Source organism: Cupressus sempervirens, chromosome 5 (genome assembly GCF_028749045.1).
Source record: "Cupressus sempervirens isolate cs-2001-9-10 chromosome 5, ASM2874904v1, whole genome shotgun sequence".
Lineage (NCBI taxonomy): Eukaryota > Viridiplantae > Streptophyta > Pinopsida > Cupressales > Cupressaceae > Cupressus > Cupressus sempervirens.
The window spans coordinates 224104344-224122112 of NC_143122.1; the positions used below are offsets into that span (position 1 = coordinate 224104344).

At 37.5% G+C, this 17769-nt stretch overlaps 1 protein-coding gene across 6 annotated transcripts in view; it reads right to left on the reverse strand.

Moving 5' to 3' along the window:
- LOC149555238 (sugar transporter ERD6-like 4) overlaps positions 1-17769 on the reverse strand; it is a 181278-nt gene that overhangs the window by 21839 nt on the left and 141670 nt on the right. For all 6 annotated transcript variants that reach the window (XM_089829336.1, XM_089829332.1, XM_089829333.1 and 3 more), the window contains 5 exons: positions 7609-7689; positions 7147-7231; positions 6868-6914; positions 5067-5129; positions 4848-4907 (listed from right to left, as the gene is read on the reverse strand). In XM_089829336.1, coding sequence (XP_089685462.1) covers positions 4848-4907; positions 5067-5129; positions 6868-6914; positions 7147-7231; positions 7609-7689 — 336 coding nt within the window. The remainder of the gene's footprint in view (positions 1-4847; positions 4908-5066; positions 5130-6867; positions 6915-7146; positions 7232-7608; positions 7690-17769) is intronic.

The window sequence follows — 17769 nt, forward strand, 5'->3', positions numbered from 1 at the left end:
CATAGACAAATGGGCAGACCGAGATTGTTGATAAATGGGTTGAAGGGTATTTACGCAGTTATGTGTCAGGGCAGCAGAGGACATGGGTGCATTGGTTGCACTTGAGCGAGTATTGTTAGAATACTACATATCATATTTCAATTGTTATGACTCCATTTAGAGCCCTCTACGGTTACAATGCTCTATTTTTTGTTGATCTGGCGATTAGTGACAATAGGGTTCCTTTGGCATAGGATTGGGTGCAGGAGAACCAGGACATAATGAGATCTCTTAGAGAGAATCTTCAGAAGGCACATAATTAGCAAAAGGTCTACGTTGATCAACACAGGATTGAGAGAATATTTGAGGTGGGGGATATGGTGTACCTATGACTGCAGCCTTACTAGCAGAGCACCCTTAAAAGGGGTGGAGCCGAAAAGCTCAAACCTCATTTTTATGGACCATACAGGATTATTGGGTGTGTTGGAGAGGTTGTGTATGATATTGAGTTACCATCTGATAGTAGGATTCATAATGTGTTCCATGTGTCGTGTCTAAAAAAGGCATTAGGACAACATATTATACCATCTCTAGATCTACCTCACTTGGATGAGGAAGGTAAGCTGATATTGGTTCCCGAGGAGATCTTGGAAGAGAGGGAACACCAGTTGAGAACCAGGGTGATTCGGGAGTATCTAATTCGCTTGAGAGGTCTCCCTATAGAGGATGCCACTTGGGAGGGCGAGACTATTTTACAGCATCTAGCTTTGCAGTTGCTTGTGGGCAAGCATCTCCGAGAGGGGAGGACTGTCATGTCCCCTCTTTAGCTCTATCTAGTAGTGACATGAGAGTTAGCCTATTATGGAGTCTCATAGGCTGGCAGTGGTGATCAAGGACTCAGTCAGGGTTTTCAGCATCCGGATTTGGTATTATAGGCAATAGTAGATCAATTGAGAGTAGTTCCTTGATTGTAGGAGGAGATTCCTACCTTTTAGGAGGTGGTGACATTTTCCAGAGTTCAGGTTCTATGAGATAACCCCCTAGTCTCAATATTAGGAGAATTGGGTGTGTTCCCTATTTTTAGGAATGTCCCTATATTTGAGGGTGAGACTGCCAGTTGGCCTAGGTTGTCTGACATCGGTCACAGGTAGGTGACAAACTCAGTTTCATGTTTTAGAGGTGTTTGGGTTGTTCCTTGGCTACTTGGGAAATATTTTAATATATTTAAATATTCTCCTAAGTTAGAATTTTAATAATTTAAATAAGGCTAAGTGTTTAGCCATTTTGGAGCAATAAGGAGTTTTCTGGCTCCATCTAGATTGATTTGCTTATGTGTGATAGCTCGTTGGAAAGAGCCTAGCCTCTACTATTTGATTATCACTTACCGGGACCTATTTGATGCTTGGAGCTATTTGTCATTAATAGAGTAATGCTTTCTTTCTATTTGGATGCCTTTATTGGGGAAAATAATGTTATACTATAAAGTTCAAATGAATTCCACTATAGGGTTCTTTTAGGGTTCAAATTGGCTTGGAGAAGGGATATAAGGAGAAGGCAAACTAAAAGTGAGCATCTTTATCATTTTTTCAACCTATTTTTGACACCATTGCTTTGGAAGAGCATTCCTCACTTAGGACACAAACCCTAGTGCTGAGAAAATTTGTTGGGACGTAGCCCTCAACAAGATCAGATTCGAAGGTTCTTAGGCATACAGTTTGATCAAGGCAGAGGATTGATTTCTAGTGTTGCAGTCACAGTTCACAGGTAGTGGATTTTTAGGGAAGGTGACCACTTTGGTTCAGCTTGGCATTTCCTTGCAGCAGCTCATGTGAGGAATTCTGGGTGTTTAGTTGCAGTAGACTAGAGTTGTTTTATTGCAACAGCCTGGGCTTTATCATTTGAACTTGTTTGGCTGAAGTTGGTTCCCATCTTCAGCTAGCGTCAACCTTATTTGAAGTACATTTGTATTGGGACTATTCTGAAATAAATTAGACTCTGTTGCTGGTTCCCATCTTCAGTTGGCATCAACCTTGTTTGAAGTACATCTGTATTGGGACTATTCTGAAATAAATCAGACTTTGCTGGTACGGTTTATAATCATTTCTAGATTAGTATGTATTGCTGCATATGATTTCTATCACTTCTATTTTATCAGTTACTGTTATTTATTCATTGTAATACCTATATTCTGAAAAATACAAAAAGAAACAACATTCTTTTGCAACTCCTGTCTAGCTCTATAAGATCACAAAAAATCTACACAAAAATATAATTTACATAATTAAAAAGTATAGCAATAGCAGAGAAAATATCCGTGTTGGATATTTCATAGGTCTACACTTAAGAAACCATCAATCTTCTTGAATCCCTATATGTATTTCATCAATTTAAAGTACAAATAGAACCTTTGTATGAAGCTCTCTCAAGCAATAATATCAGCTGGTATGTTACAGCCTCATTATTGCATTAACAATGAAGATTGAACAATCTCCAATGCCTTCGTACAACTAAAACCCTTGTTTCAATTGCACACACTCCTAAGACACCAATTTCCGTAGACAAATGATCATCAATAATGAGGTTGATTTTCTGTTTGATATTCTTTTATAACCTCAATCTCCTTAATAGCTTTTAAATCCACTTTTAGGTTTTTATATAAAACTCTATAATAAGTCTTCAAACTTGGGAGCTCATATTCATGAATTATAAATGCACTTTATTATTATTTAAAATAACATGACTTTTGCGCAAACTGACTTAATAAAATACTTACATATTTTGGCATTCAAAACATAATCTATTAATTACACTTTACATTACTTAAATGGTGGGTCATGGGCCCATTGAATTTAAATTTTAAAGTGACTTTTTAACTTTATAAATAATTATTAATAAAGTAACCAATTAATTAATAATTAAAAATAACACAACTCTAATCATTATTTCTCAATTCTATCTAAACCTGAGAGTTGGCAACTATGTCCATAGTACACCCAACTGCCTTACTTAAAATTGCAAAGGTTCCTCTCTATCAACTACTGACTAACTATATATAGTAAATCTCTTATTATCTAATCAAGCCAATTGTGCATTGCAAACAAAGTTGATGTCGTTAGGAAATAGTGTATCGGGATGTTCCCAACGGTGTATTATACACTATTTCCTGACGATAGCTTGTTCAATTCCTTTTTATAATTCATAATCATGAATTCCTTGAAATAGTCATAGTGAGCCAAACTGAGTCCAATGAAGGCCAAAATTGAACATAAACTGAGCTCTAATAGAGAATACACACTAATCTCTACCAAAAGGGGATCCTCTATCCAATTACCTGAGCTTGCAAGGATCAGTAATAGGCTAATCCAACAAACTCTGATGTTTGCGAAAATAGAGACATTATAGATGTAGTGATTTTCTAATGTCATATTTATTACTTCTATTTGATTATTTCAAAACAATAAAACCACTTGTTTTTCAGAATCTTTATATTAAATTGATCTTTTATTGCAGTATGTCCTATTTTGACACCTCTTCACCCATTATGATATTAAAGTTACCTTCGACTTAGCATAAAGCAGTTTTAGCTAAATTATAGGAAATGAAACGTCCTCCAAGATTTTGACCTGAGGTATAATTGTATCTTGAATTAACTTACATGGGTAACAATCATCATAAAATCTCCCTTTGTTGATTTCTCTTAGTTTCCTTCAATGGACAATATGAATTACAAATGTCAAATGCAATCAAAGCCCAAGCATGCCCTTCAACTAAAAGTTGAGTACATTGTTATGTTTACTGTCCATACTTGTTGATTAGGTTATCATCCAGTGATCATTTCCCAAGTTATCAGTTGTTTTCTCTGTAGCGAAAATCGGTGATCTAGTTTAACAAAGTCAGCAAAAATCGCCCATACTTCCTCAAATCGCTAAATTGCCCAAATCGCGTCGATTCTCATTACTATGGTTTATAGTAACTTGATTCTTTTAAAAGGTTTCTTCTAATATTGATTGGGTTATACCCTCTTAAAGGGATATACCAAGTTTGATGCTTATATCATCATATTGACTTGGATTTTTCCTCATAAGCATTTCCAAGCTTGTTCACTATATCTGTAATATTAATTTGGTTATAATTGAACCTTGGTTCCTCCATGCAAATTGTCAATACAAGTTTCTATCCTCTAACTGGCTTGTCACACCAAGATTGTTGCCTCTATTTATTTCTTAGGAGATAAAGAGTTGTTGCCTGTGATTGATATGATGATCAGTAACGAACATCAAAGAGCTTGTTGATGTTCATGTCTTCTTTTGCATTTTCCATGGAACTCGATAACTATGAGCTGCAACTCCGCCTGTAAGGATCTATTAGAATTGCATTTGGATGCTCAAATTTTGGGTAAAAGTCTATTGTTTCCATGTTTGTATGCAAGTACAAAGATTGCATTATAGAAAGATAAGTATTGGGGCTTTACCAATTACTATCTTTCTCTTTTATATCTTCTCACTATAATCTACCAATATAAAAAAATTAGCATTCATAAAAGAGTTATAATAAAAAGAAACAAATATACAAGCAAAAAGACAGAAATGAAATAATTTTTCATGAAGGTTTTCTAGATTGTTTCTGTCCAAATAAAACTAAGAATATAGAGTAAAATAGTGTAGTCAAGGCAATCTATGCTCCACATTAGATATAAGATTGAAGTACGGTATATTGCATAACATTCAGTGTTCAATTTTTTTCTTATAAGAGAAAAATGCAAAAAAGCATGTCACATCTTAAGCATACAACATGTGTGGTAGATAGCTATTGATATTTGATACAATTGAATTTCAAAATACAAGAGGAGGAAGATAGAGAATGATTACTTTGAGGTAGAAGGACAATCCAACAAGAGAACTGCTAAAAGCCATTCCACTGGCTGAGACCTGCTTACAAAACTCATCCCAACTTCAACCAAATATTCTCCAAAGTCCAAACAGCATATCATTTCATTATTTGACAGAATAACTAGCAGTGAAATATAATTTGTAATGTATGCAGTGACATATAACATATGAAGTATGCTCCCACTAGATCCTTCCTACCATTAAAAGAATGCGTCTTCCAGCTCTTTCAACCAGCCCAGCTGTCACCATAGTCATCAAAACCTATCAAAACAAGAAAACTATTTTTGAGGTGTAAAAACTGCAAACATGCAGCCTAAATCTGATGATATCTAGTCAAACAAAATGCAACTTCCTTTTCAAGTGTAGATATTCACTTTAGAGATGCTCCTTAATAGCTCCACTGAAAGAATCTTGTATTATTCTATCTGGTATACAAGATTAGGGTAACACTACCTTTTAGAACACAACTGACATGAACCAGAGTCAAGTTGCTACCACAGCTTATGTAAGAGATATGTCATCCAAGCTATCAAACCATTTATAAATTCATAACAGCTGTAGAGTTTTACTGAGTGCAATCTAGCGGGAAGATTATCAGATTCATGGCAAAAAAAATGAAAGAGGCCACTTTCCATTTGAACCATCCTTGTTCATTATATCAATATTGAGGCTTTCCAAACAGCAGCTAGCTCTTCTTGTCAAATTTGAATTCAAGCATTTCCCTAAGAATACTGCCTCTGGGCCACAGACATTAAGGATGTTGTTTGATTGGCATAATATTCTATTCTCTTGAGTAATAAAGAATGCATTTTTCATAAACAAAACAAAATAAAAACTTTCAAGCTAGAGAAAGCCCCATGTTTTCATAGTGCAACAGATCATGTTGCTATAGTAAATGAAAGCTATTTTATTTAACAGATACATCAACATGGTATTTCAACTTTTACTTTCCTATATGATTCTGCTGCATATTGAAGTTAACCAATACTGTCATTTGGATAATTTTCAAGGCAGAGCCTAGCAATTAGAGGATGTGTAAAGTACAACATAGATTGCAATTTGAACCCCATATAAGCTTGACAAGTCTAAAGAACACAGATGAGATGATTATTAAAAATTCCCTTAACAAAACCATTTAGTAGTGGTTCCTAGAGGAACTCTATAGATAGAGCTTGTATAAAAAATTCTAATTGGACATCAAGAAGTAAATAAAGCACTATCTACCAACTGCTTTAATTTAATCTGCTAGGATATACAATACTAACCATATCCAGAAAGTATCAAAATTCTCTCAACAAGGCATGCAAAGCATCACAATGTACAAGGTACAATTGTTTTTAAATTGATAAATCATGGGGAATGTACATTGTATATTGATCTTGAAAGAAATAACCATGCATCCTCTTCCACAGATTGGTAATTTTTTGGACCAACCTCAGCAGGCTAAGTATCTCTGAAATCTCGATTCAAACTAGCAACTTGGCTTCTGAATGAATATAAATGATCATTTTACCTTTTCTCCATTCTGCAATGTTGTGTGAAAGCTCTTTACCTTCGTGTTGAATTGATGTTTTATTATTTCCTATGTGCAAATGGCTAATTCTTGCCATACATTAAAGTTTTGAGCTCCATCATACAATTGAGACATTTCCGAAATACCCAGATTTTGCATTTAAGCCTAAAACTCCAATATGAAGATTTTGTTAATACTAAATCTAAGCTTATGATTTACTGACTAACACAGACATTGTGATATACAATAGAATTTGAAGTAACAGCTCATCCTGCTATTATATCTTCCATAAAACAAATGTCTCCTCCTATATTCAATGTTAAAAAACACAAGCACATATCCAACTCTTTTTCTCTTCCATTGATCTACATTCTCATCAAATGAACTCAATTTAGTAGTAGAAATTGTTGCCTCTATTTTTTCTACCCCTTTTTCTTTATTGAATTTCAAGCATAAGCATATATAGATAGGTATTAATTAGCCTACCTGCAACAATCCCAAACCAAATGATGCAGCATTCGATGAGGATATGCCTGCCATAAATAAACCAGAAACTGAGATGCCACCTTGCAAGATAAAAGATGCAAACTGAAAATTGAAATTGATGAGTAGCAACAAATGGACAACTGCCATGGTAGTGTCCATTTGAATGAGTGAACTGTGAGATTAAAAAAGAGAGAATTTTTTCAAAACTGTAATCTATATGGCTTTGTTGATTTCTAGAAAAGGGGGTCAAGAACAGTGATATTACAATGAGATTCTTACCAACTTCTCGAAAAATCTGACCAGCATATAACATCACTGCATTGATTCCCGATAGTTGCTGGAAAAGTAGCAAGCCTATCCCAGCCTTCACCAGAAGAAAATAAATAACATTTTATTCATTTTTCAAACAGGAATCAATCTGAAATTCGCCTTAAGTTATTTTCTATTTGAAACCGCCTTGGATCTCCACATGGCAGTTAACTGCTCATGGCCTAAAGGCATTGCCTTAGACATCTAGATTCACTCAATCTGAGGGACTGTATCATAAAATAGTTTCCTATACTCTGAATCTGAGTGATTATATCATTTATTACTTTTACATCATAAGATCCCACAAAAAATGAAGTATTTTTATAGTTAAAAAGGATTACACTAATTGTTCCATGTTATGATGCCAAAGCGCCAAAGTATTGTACTTATTCTTAGAAAGAAAATAGCAAATGCAAATACTCAAGCACTTACAAGAAGAGGATAAAATATCTGTCCCTTGAAAAGATCTGACAATTTTGCCTTTGGTTGAAGTTTGAAGATTTCCACTGCTTCCTATAGCATTCATACAGCTTATCACAATAAGAGCCCCGTACATATTTGTGCTTAAATTCTTATGGCTTCAAATGATTTTTTAGAATTTAGAAAATGCCATGTTAAAAAACCAAAGAGAGAAAGGAGGTAAGAGTACTAGGAATGAATAAAAAACTCATTAGTTACAAGAAATAACAATCTACACCAATTTATAGTCTTGCATGCATCCAATTCATTCTAGGTGTTGGGATGCTTCTTGAAGTCAATGCACAAGTCTACAAGTGGTCAGTTAACTTTAGCCTGATAATTGTTAATGGATGAATAGTTCTACACACAGTAAGATCTTTATATTAATGAATGGCCAAATGCCTTCCAAAATGAGATAAGAAACAAGACTTGTAATGGAAAATGGATGTTGCTTTGACAAGCTTTGATGCAAGAATAACCATCATCAAAATCTCCCTGTCACGCAATTGAAATTGTGATTGGTACTGTGAATATTGGAGACAAAATTCACATTAAAGGGTCCTAATTGTTATTGGACAATGGGATGATCAGTATGTATTCCTGGTTTCCTGTTTGATGTCTTATCAATAGTGAAAATTTCAATAAGAACATACCAGATAAGTTTCATGTGGAGATGAGAGCCCTATTAGTATCACAAATCAGCAAGTCTTGAGGACCACCAATGGACCTACTATGCTTAACTGTGTTTCAAAAATCAATTGTGTGTGCTAGTCTCCTTGACTTAGGTGTCCAAACTGGAATAAAAGATCATTCTCAATATGATGGTCGATAATTAATCCACCTATACAAAGACATTCATAGAATGCGAAAAATTGGAGATCAGTCCTGTATTATTAGGACCACAAGAGAGCAACACAAAAAAGTGTTTAAAATGTTTTGCATGCTAGCAAAAGACAGATGAATGATATAGAAAGCTATAAGATTGGTGTCACCTTCCCTATGTTTAATTAGGTAGTCGAATTGTTGTAGATAGGCCATCCACTCAAGCTTAGCATCATATTTTAAATCCATATAAAGTGAAAAGATTTGACACGACTAATGACCCTAACATTAATAATCTTTTCACTATCACAACATGAAAGCCACATGTCATTCCAGCATTAGGATAAGTAGCAGAAAATTAAATCATTGGAACTCTTTGATATGTAAAGGTTGTTGGTATCAAATCAAAACAGCTTCTAGTGTAACTTTGGACAATATAAAAAAGAATGATGTAACTACCCAATTGAACACTAGCATGCAATATAATCTAATCTCAAGATCTTCAAAATCCTAAAGTTATGTGTAGTACACAAGATGATTGTTTCACCCATATTCTGCAAACTCTGCTAGAACTCTCTGAGTTGTCAAGTGTCGGCGGTAGAAATTGTGTATCAGCCGACAGGTCCCTTCGGAAAGGAAATTGTGTATTAGCCGACAGGAATTGTGTATCAACCGATGAGTCCCTTCGGAAAGGAAATTGTGTATCAGCCGACGGGTCCCTTCGAAAAGGTTCTTGTTATGTAGCCGATGGGTCCCTTCGAAAAGGTTTTTGTTATGTAGCGACATGTTGTATGTGGCCAACGGACTCCTTCGGGAAAATTCTTCGGAAAGTATTTATAACCCCTTCGGGAAGCATTGTATTCATCTTATCATTGAAGAATAATGTACTATTAGGCATATGCGAATAATAAGAAGAGTTCTGTTGTTCGTGTTCGTGTTCACTATCTATGTGCAATTCTTAATTAACCTATGCGGTAAACATTTGGTGTCGTTGCCCAATGGACCTGTTACGCAGGCAGGCGAATATGAATTAAATGCCGAATCAATTGAACAAAGATAAGAATAAGCTAAAGGAAAAGGATGACATACGCATTGCGTAGGAAAATTTAATTTTGGCTCAGCAGACAGAGCGCCGAAGGAGATTCCAGAAGATTACCGACAGAAACAAGAGCGCGAAAGGATTGTTGAAGGAGACTCAACAACGGCTTGATTTGGTGGAAGAAGCGAGGGAGGAGTTTCTAAACCTACATACGCCACGGGAAGAGAATCCTAACGGAAGTAGATCGACTCACACGGCTCAAAGTGCCGAAGGAGCACGAGCGTGGAGTGACCTCTTTGTCCGAGATATACTTTCGGAACAAACAACTTCGGTTGACGAAACCTCTTCTTTACCAAACAGCGCGGAAGTCGAAAACAACACGGGTGTTGAAAATAGTGCGGAAGCCGAAAACAACACGGGTGTAGAAAACAGCGTGGGTGTTCAAAACAGTGCAGGTGTGCAGAACAACGCAGGTGTTCAAAATAACGTGGGAGCTCAGAACAGTGCGGGTGTTTCGAACAACGCAGGTACACAACAAAACCCCCAACATACAGTGATAATGGCAGGTCCGAAAGAAAAGTTGCCTAAATTTGATGGTGATGAAGCAGTTGATCCCATTCGACATTGTAAAACATGTGAAATGATCTGGAGAGCGAATGGCATAACAGATGCGAACGAATGGGTCTGACAGTTTCCAGCCACCCTACGGGGTGTTGCGATTGATTGGTTTACTGACACAATTCCGCAAAAATTAAACACTTGGGATAACATTAAGGAGTTTTGTGCAAAATTTCAAATATTGCGCGATGATAATGAGATCGTCAATGAGATATTCAATACCAAGCAGAAGAAGAATGAAACAGTATGGGTCTTCGCTACGAGGTTGAAGGACTTAATCAGTAAAATGGAGAATAACCCGACAGATGGGCTCCAGAAAAGATGGTTCATTGAAGGCCTTCACCCGAAGCTGTGAAAAAAGATGAAGATCGTGCCACCATCGAAATATACTGAAGCATACAATTGGGCATTGAACCTCGAAAGTGAATAGAAGACAAAGAAGAAGAAGAAGACTAGCTCATCCGATTCAGATGACGACGAACCTTCAGGAGAAGATAGCAGCGACGATGAAGGCAGTAGCAAGAAAATTTGTTCTCTTCAGAAGGACATGCTTCAGATGAAGAAAGAGTTCAAAAACATGAACAATGAGACTAAAGGCAATGACCTATGGTGTACAGAGTGCAAGAAAGAAGGCCATACGAAGGGATCGTGCCCAAAAGATCAATTTTGTGAGATTTGCCAGATTATGGGACACTTGGTAAAGGAATGCCCTTTCAATTTGAAAACAAGAACACTGTAGCAAGTGTTCCTGATGCAAGAGGCATCCCCGTCAGGAGGGAACGGGAACACCAATACGGAAGGTGCCACATCGGGAGGATATAGAAACAATCAGCGCGGTCAAAACAACAACAATAATGGCGGGAGGAGTCGAATCCAATACAATGCCAATGGCTAGCCGATAGTTCAATGCCGCGCATGCAATCTATGGGGTCACTTCGCCCAAGAGTGCACAAGGGCGAACACATTGAAGTTGATATGCTGATGGTGTGGACCTAGTGATCATGATGATGCTAAGTGCTCGAAGTCTGGAGTAAACTTGATTACTGTCGGGATGGATGAGGAAGAAGTTCTAGCAATCACTCAGAAGCAAGCGAAGCTATACCCCGATCCGACAAAGGAAAAGAAGAGACTGGAGGAAGCATGGGCAGAGATCCAGAGAGCAATGCAGGTAGAAACGACACACCTGAAAGACACGCCTGGTACTTCTCTATGGAACTACACAGAATAGAACATTGTACGACAAATATTGCAAGTTGAGATACCCGTCAGCATAAATGATTTGTTGCTCACTATGCCTCAGCTCTGATCGGCACTCACAAACATCGTTCCTGCTGCTAAACTACTAGGAGAACATGGAAGGGAGCAAGAAAGTGGAGCAAGTACAACAGACAAAAAGGGGAAGGAAAGTGGCGCAAGTGCAGAAGATCTGATGCTATTAGCCCTCTCATCCGGACGCCATTTGGCATCGTCGAAATGGGAATTCTCGGGACTGTATTGACGGAAACAATTGTGGACAGAGGGTTTGGTGTCAATGTGTTGCCTGAAGACACCTAAAAAAAGTTGGGACAACTGACATTATGGCCGCCTACATTCCAGCTGCTAACGGCCGATCAACATGGAATCAAGCCATTGGGAGTACTCACAGTGCAACCAGTGACGATTGGAACACAACTGTACCTGTTGGACTTTGTCATGATCCCACTGAAGTGGAGAGGATACGATGCTATTCTGGGTCGGGGGTGGTTGATACAAGCCAAGGCAAAACACGATTGGAAGAAAAATACTTTATCACTTGAAAGCAAAGGCCGGAAGTATGTCATCGATCTACACACTTAGATGGTTGGAGAAGAAGCTCTATCGTTGGATTCCAAAGGAGAAGATGATGAGAGGAGGCAGAGTATGGAACCCGATCAGGAGGGAGTCCTACGATTGGAAGGAGATGACGATCTGGATTCAGTAAATGGTCTTTACCATTGGCAGATGGAGGATTACGAGCTCTTTCCGAGTTGTAATATGCTAAGGATCAACGAAGGTAAGAAAGAAGGAAATGAATGTCCGAAGGAACACAGAGAAGCCGAAAAAGGAAATGAAGGTCCGATGGAACACAAAGAAGCCAAAGAAAGAAATGAATGTCCGAAGGAACACAGAGAAGCCGAAGAAGGAAATGAATGTCCGAAGGAACACAAACAAGCCGAAGAAGGAAAGGCGGGTATGATTGAAGCTGAAGGAAAGAACATACAGTATGAACCCAAAAGAAGGAAAGATTCTACTGTACGACTGCGTAGGAAGAAATTCTTACGTCGAACCACAGATATAGCAAAAAGGTACCGGCAGCAAGGAAGACACATGATATGGTCTACACAGGAAACAAAGGGGAAAGGTTCAATAAAAGTTGTAGCAGTACAGAGTGAATGTGTTATTGACGGACAGAAGGGGAACAAACTGGGCGATATGGAGATGACACAGAACATGTGTAGTAGGTTTCAACTCGGATAGTGGGTGTTGAAGTACGAAGACCGGAATGAGATCAAACTAGGGAAGTTCAAAGTTAAGTGGGTCAGGCCGTATCAGATCCGAGAAGTAGGGGACAACGGAGCAATAAAATTATGGACTTTGGATGGACAGGAAGTGCCTCAGGCAGTGAATGGCTTGAAACTGTAGGTATACCATGGTTGGAAGACTTCTGCGTCACAGAATGGCCTTCGAGCAACCCCTTCGTCATTGTAGACCGGCGATGATGACGGTCGAAGGGAAAAATGACTTTGCTATTCATAAAAAAATTTACCAAAAAAAAGAGAGAAGTGGACCGTACGAATTTTTCACCCTGCTCACCGTACAGATTCCTCATACTATAAAATTTGCCAAGAGTGTACAGTTTTTCCCATGTATGGATTTCCTTGGCAAGTGTACGGTTTTTTCCCTGTATGGATCCCCTGGCAAGTGTATGGATTTTTATGCAATACGGATTTCATCAGTTTGCATCCGTGTGGTGTACGGATTTTGGAAGGAGCTAAAGTGAAGACAATGTACGGATTTTTTGAGCTTTGAACAATACAAATTTTAATATGTGATGTATGGATTTTATAACAATGATGTAGTGTATGGTCTCTCAGAAGGTTGCTGTACAGATTTTGCATTTTTTCAGCGCCTGAACTGCCGGTCACAAGACTACAGGAGTGCAACGATTCATGTAAGATTGAGAACAACTGTATGGGTTTTGCACATGATAGCAGGCATTACATCTATCAATTTGGCACATTGGTGAACGGATTTGGGCCGCTAAAGCGGACACACACATGTACTTGAAGGTCTTTGCGAATGATGAACAGAGTATTAAAAGCAAGAACCCCAGCCGTGTTCAGATCTTGAAGCAAAGTAGAGATGCTACCATAAAGGCACCGTACGGATTTCAGGTTCTAGCCACTGTACAGATTTTCAGTATAATATGGTGTATAGGTTTTCCATAAATGATAAATATGGCGTATGACTTCTACCTGTTAGTGCATTCAGACTTTGGAGGACGTTACAGGATATTGCATAAGGAAGGAGTCGATACGGTGGCAGGATGTATGTTGTAGCTATACATTGGTAGCATAGAAGAGTAACAGGAGGTTTTCTATAAAAATAAAAATAAAGTCGACAAATCAAGAAGGCTCAGAATGAGTATCAGATGATGCCATAGGGAAGGGGAAGCACTAGCAATTGCCAGAAAGAGTGTGGGATTAGGAGAAATTGTAGAAATAGTGTGTTCCATGCAGTTTCATGTGGGTTTTGGAGTGCTAATTTGGTCTTGGCGGCGAGGGGCAGCCTGGGGCACTACCCCTCGACCCCACCGAGGGCATTGCCCCCTGGACCCCCAGTCGTTGCGGATATCAGTCGTGGGAGTCTGACCAGTTGAGAAGACTTGGAACTGCTGCAGGCATGGAGTGTTTATGTACCAGAGGCACTGAGAGTAGGTGTTGGCCGTGAGGTTGTCTTGGTGGCTGCGTAGAGAGCTCGGGAGGAGCTGATCATCCAGTTGGAGGCAGTGCAGCGACACTTGGCTCAGGGTACCGAGGAGTTGGAAGCAGAGAAAGCAGCACAGGTGGCTATCAAGGTCAGCTTGAGGAGTCAGTATTGTGTTAGCAAAGGCTATAGATGCAACAGGATGAATGTGAAAGTGATGTGGCAGATCAATATTGTTGTATTAGTTGTTTGAGTTTTGTTCTGTAGTCGTCAGGAGATGACTTTTCTTTTTGGGGGGGATGATGTCATCAGTAGAAATTGTGTATCAGCCGACGGGTCCCTTCGGAAGGGAAATTATGTATCAGCCGATGGGAATTGTGTATCAGCTGACGGGTCCTTCGGAAAGGAAATTGTGTATCAGCCGACAAGTCCCTTCGGAAAGGTTCTTGTTATGTAGCCAACGGGTCCCTTCGAAAAGGTTTTTGTTATGTAGCGACATGTTGTATGTGGCCGATAGACTCCTTCGGGAAAGTTCTTCGGAAAGTATTTATAACCCCTTCGGGAAGCATTGTATTCATCTTATCATTGAAGAATAATGTACTGTTTGGCATATGCGAATAATAAGAAGAGTTCTGTTGTTCGTGTTCGTGTTCACTATCTGTGTGCAATTCTTAATTAACCTATGCGGTAAACATCAAGTACTTTCTTTTTCTTTTTTGCTTCCTGAGTTATACAAGTTTAACTCACAAGTTCTTATAGACATAGGAAAAAGGTGGGTAAAAACATCAATGCAGATAAAACACTTGTTAAAATGCATTTTTCAAATGTTTTTTGGTTATAAAACCATGTATTCTCTTTTGAGATGTCAACTTTAATTTAATTCATCTTTTATTGAATTCTACAAAATATATATGGTTTTTAAGAAATTTTAGCTTTAAGTACTTTCTAAGTTTTGCTTTATCAAAAAATTTGGGCTTGCCAAGTACTCTCCAAATCTGAGTCTGCAAATAGTGGTTTTGACTATTTTACATAAAATGCAAAATATTTCTTCAAAAATTGAGTCCAAATTTTGTGAAACAACATTTTGACTCATTTCTTGTGAAACTCTAAGTGTGTCAATGATGATAGGTTGCCAACGAAAGAAAAAACAATAAATCCACTAAATTCAAGGTACAATATACTAGCTCAACCCAATAAGAAACTGAATTTAAAATAAGAGCCCCACATTATTCTGATTTTATTGAACTTTGAATACTAGGAACTATCTAGGTTTTTAAACTTTGAAGACATTAGGTTTCTATGATTAGTGAACTTTGAATACTACTAAATATCTGGGTTAGCTTTTAATTTCATCTTCTTTGATGTGTTCCTTTGGAACATAGATGAAATAGTTGCAAATTATTCAGGTTCATGAGTATTTATGCCTTTAACTTGCCAAGTTTTTGCCGAGTTTTTCATTAAAAAATCAACAGTTTTTTGAGAAAAACTAACTTGCAGCAGAAAATTAAAGGCCTAGGACACAAAAAAAATGAGTTCTAACTTCTAATACATCTTAAAGCAAATTTTTAAGTTGCCAAGTTTCCTTTTTATGCCTCAGTGAGTTTTTTCTTTTAGTGGTTTTTTTAACTATGCTTTGGCCTAATTGATCTAGATTCTAGACAGAAATTTCTGCCTTCAACACACATGTGATGGTCAGTGGTATTAGAATTCCTGCCCAAGTAAACTTATTGGCACAGAAATGTTGGATTTCCACACAACAATCTTATTTTCATGTGCACTGAATGGCTTGTTTCACCAATATTTGAGTACCCACAAGAGCAGATGACAACGACCTCATAATAAACATCACCAATTTTGCAATTATTGTCCTTGTACGAGATTCACTTAACATAAGTTTTTCTAATATAAACTAAGATACTTTTGCATGGCCAGTTTCAGAACTTTGAATGTGCTTGGCATTAACCAAACATGATGCACTCTCACCTTTGTACATCCATTTAACTCATGCTAATAATAAGTGCAAGGCAAATAGCTAAAAAGAAAATCATTTCTTTTTGCAATCATTACTCTTGTACATGATACACTTAACAATTGATTTTTCTAATTTCATCTAATATAAACTAAGATACTTTTGCGTAGGCAGTTCCTCAGAACTTTGAATGTGTTTGACATTATCCAAACAACATGCACTCTCATCCTTGTACATGATACCTTCTTAGCTTTCTAGTGTGTGCATTGTGAGGCCATATCATGGAACCAGATATGCTATTTTATGTTTCCAACAATTGAGTTAGTAATTGGACATTATAACATACCCTTCAACACTTTGATGTTTTCCCTTTCTTGAATTCCAACAATGTTTTCACTAGTCTCTTCAATGTATGGATTATATATTTGCATATTACCTTCAGCAGCTCCTAGTGGCAGCGGTCGCCTTCCTCTTGCCCTCGGGTGTATCCTTCAGTTCTGGGCTTCTTTTCCATAGTGGGGGGCGCCTAGCTTGTTGCTGGCAGATGCCTCTGGTTCTCTTCCTCCTTGCTTTTGGTTGTTGTTGGTTCTGCTCTTTTTCCGGGCACAGTTTGGGTGCACCTTCTGTTGGTTGTTTCTTGACAGTCCCTTAGACCCTCTTTGTGGTCTCTTGTTGGACATTAATATATTTATCTCATGTGTTGATATTTTTGTGAAGCATGATTCCTTTCATGCTCTTTGGAAAACCTATATAATTTCCAACTGTTAAATAGCCATTTGGTCTAGAATTCTTGATAGATTCAAGTTCTCTTATTCTAAATGATCCTCATCAAATATCCTTGCAAACTTTAATGGAAAGTGTATTAATGACACCCTCTCTTTGATAAGGATAGGTATGAGGTTTCTTTGAAGTAAAGGCCAAATCAATTAGAATGTCATAGAAAGGAATACAACTATCTTAGTCACCCTCCACAATAGACATAATGTATTCAGATTGATCATTGAGGAGATCAAGAAACTCATTCAAATTGTGTCTACCATTTGAGTAGGTCTTGGTGGTGTCATCGACAAATATTTTCTACCATTTCAGCTTCCTACAATGAGATCCAATGGTTTTGAGCAAGTTGTGAAATTCCTAAAGAAAAAAGAATGTACAATATGAAGGCCCAAAAACAATATGAAGTTCCAGAAGGGCCTAATGATTATGCTAGTTTACAATAACATGTACTTTCTCTGGATAAACTAGTACATGAATATTATCCATCATGTGACCAAGAACTAGTATGTTCCATCGTATGAAGGAACACTTATCTAGATTAGTATATTGTTAGTGTTTATGTAAGATCCATACTATTCATTTGATTGGCACAAGATGATACTCCCACTTCTTATACATATAAAGGCATCATTAATATAGACCTGTAATGTCCCAAACTGAAGTTAAGTTTTACTTTTACAAAGTTATAATGAAAATACAACAAAATGTACAAACCCTTACACTTTATGATCACCAAGATCCACATGTGAGCAGGGTGAAATATTAGAATAATATTATATTTAATGCTTGTTGGCAGCAAGTCACATTACTTACAATGCATTAAAAATATCATATGTAACTATTACAATATTGTTTCTTGCTACAAGCCTTCCGAAATAATTATAAATCCAAAATTCGATCTTGTGGAGAACTACACAAATTAATTATGAGACAATGGCAATTACCCCTGATTGATGATGCAATT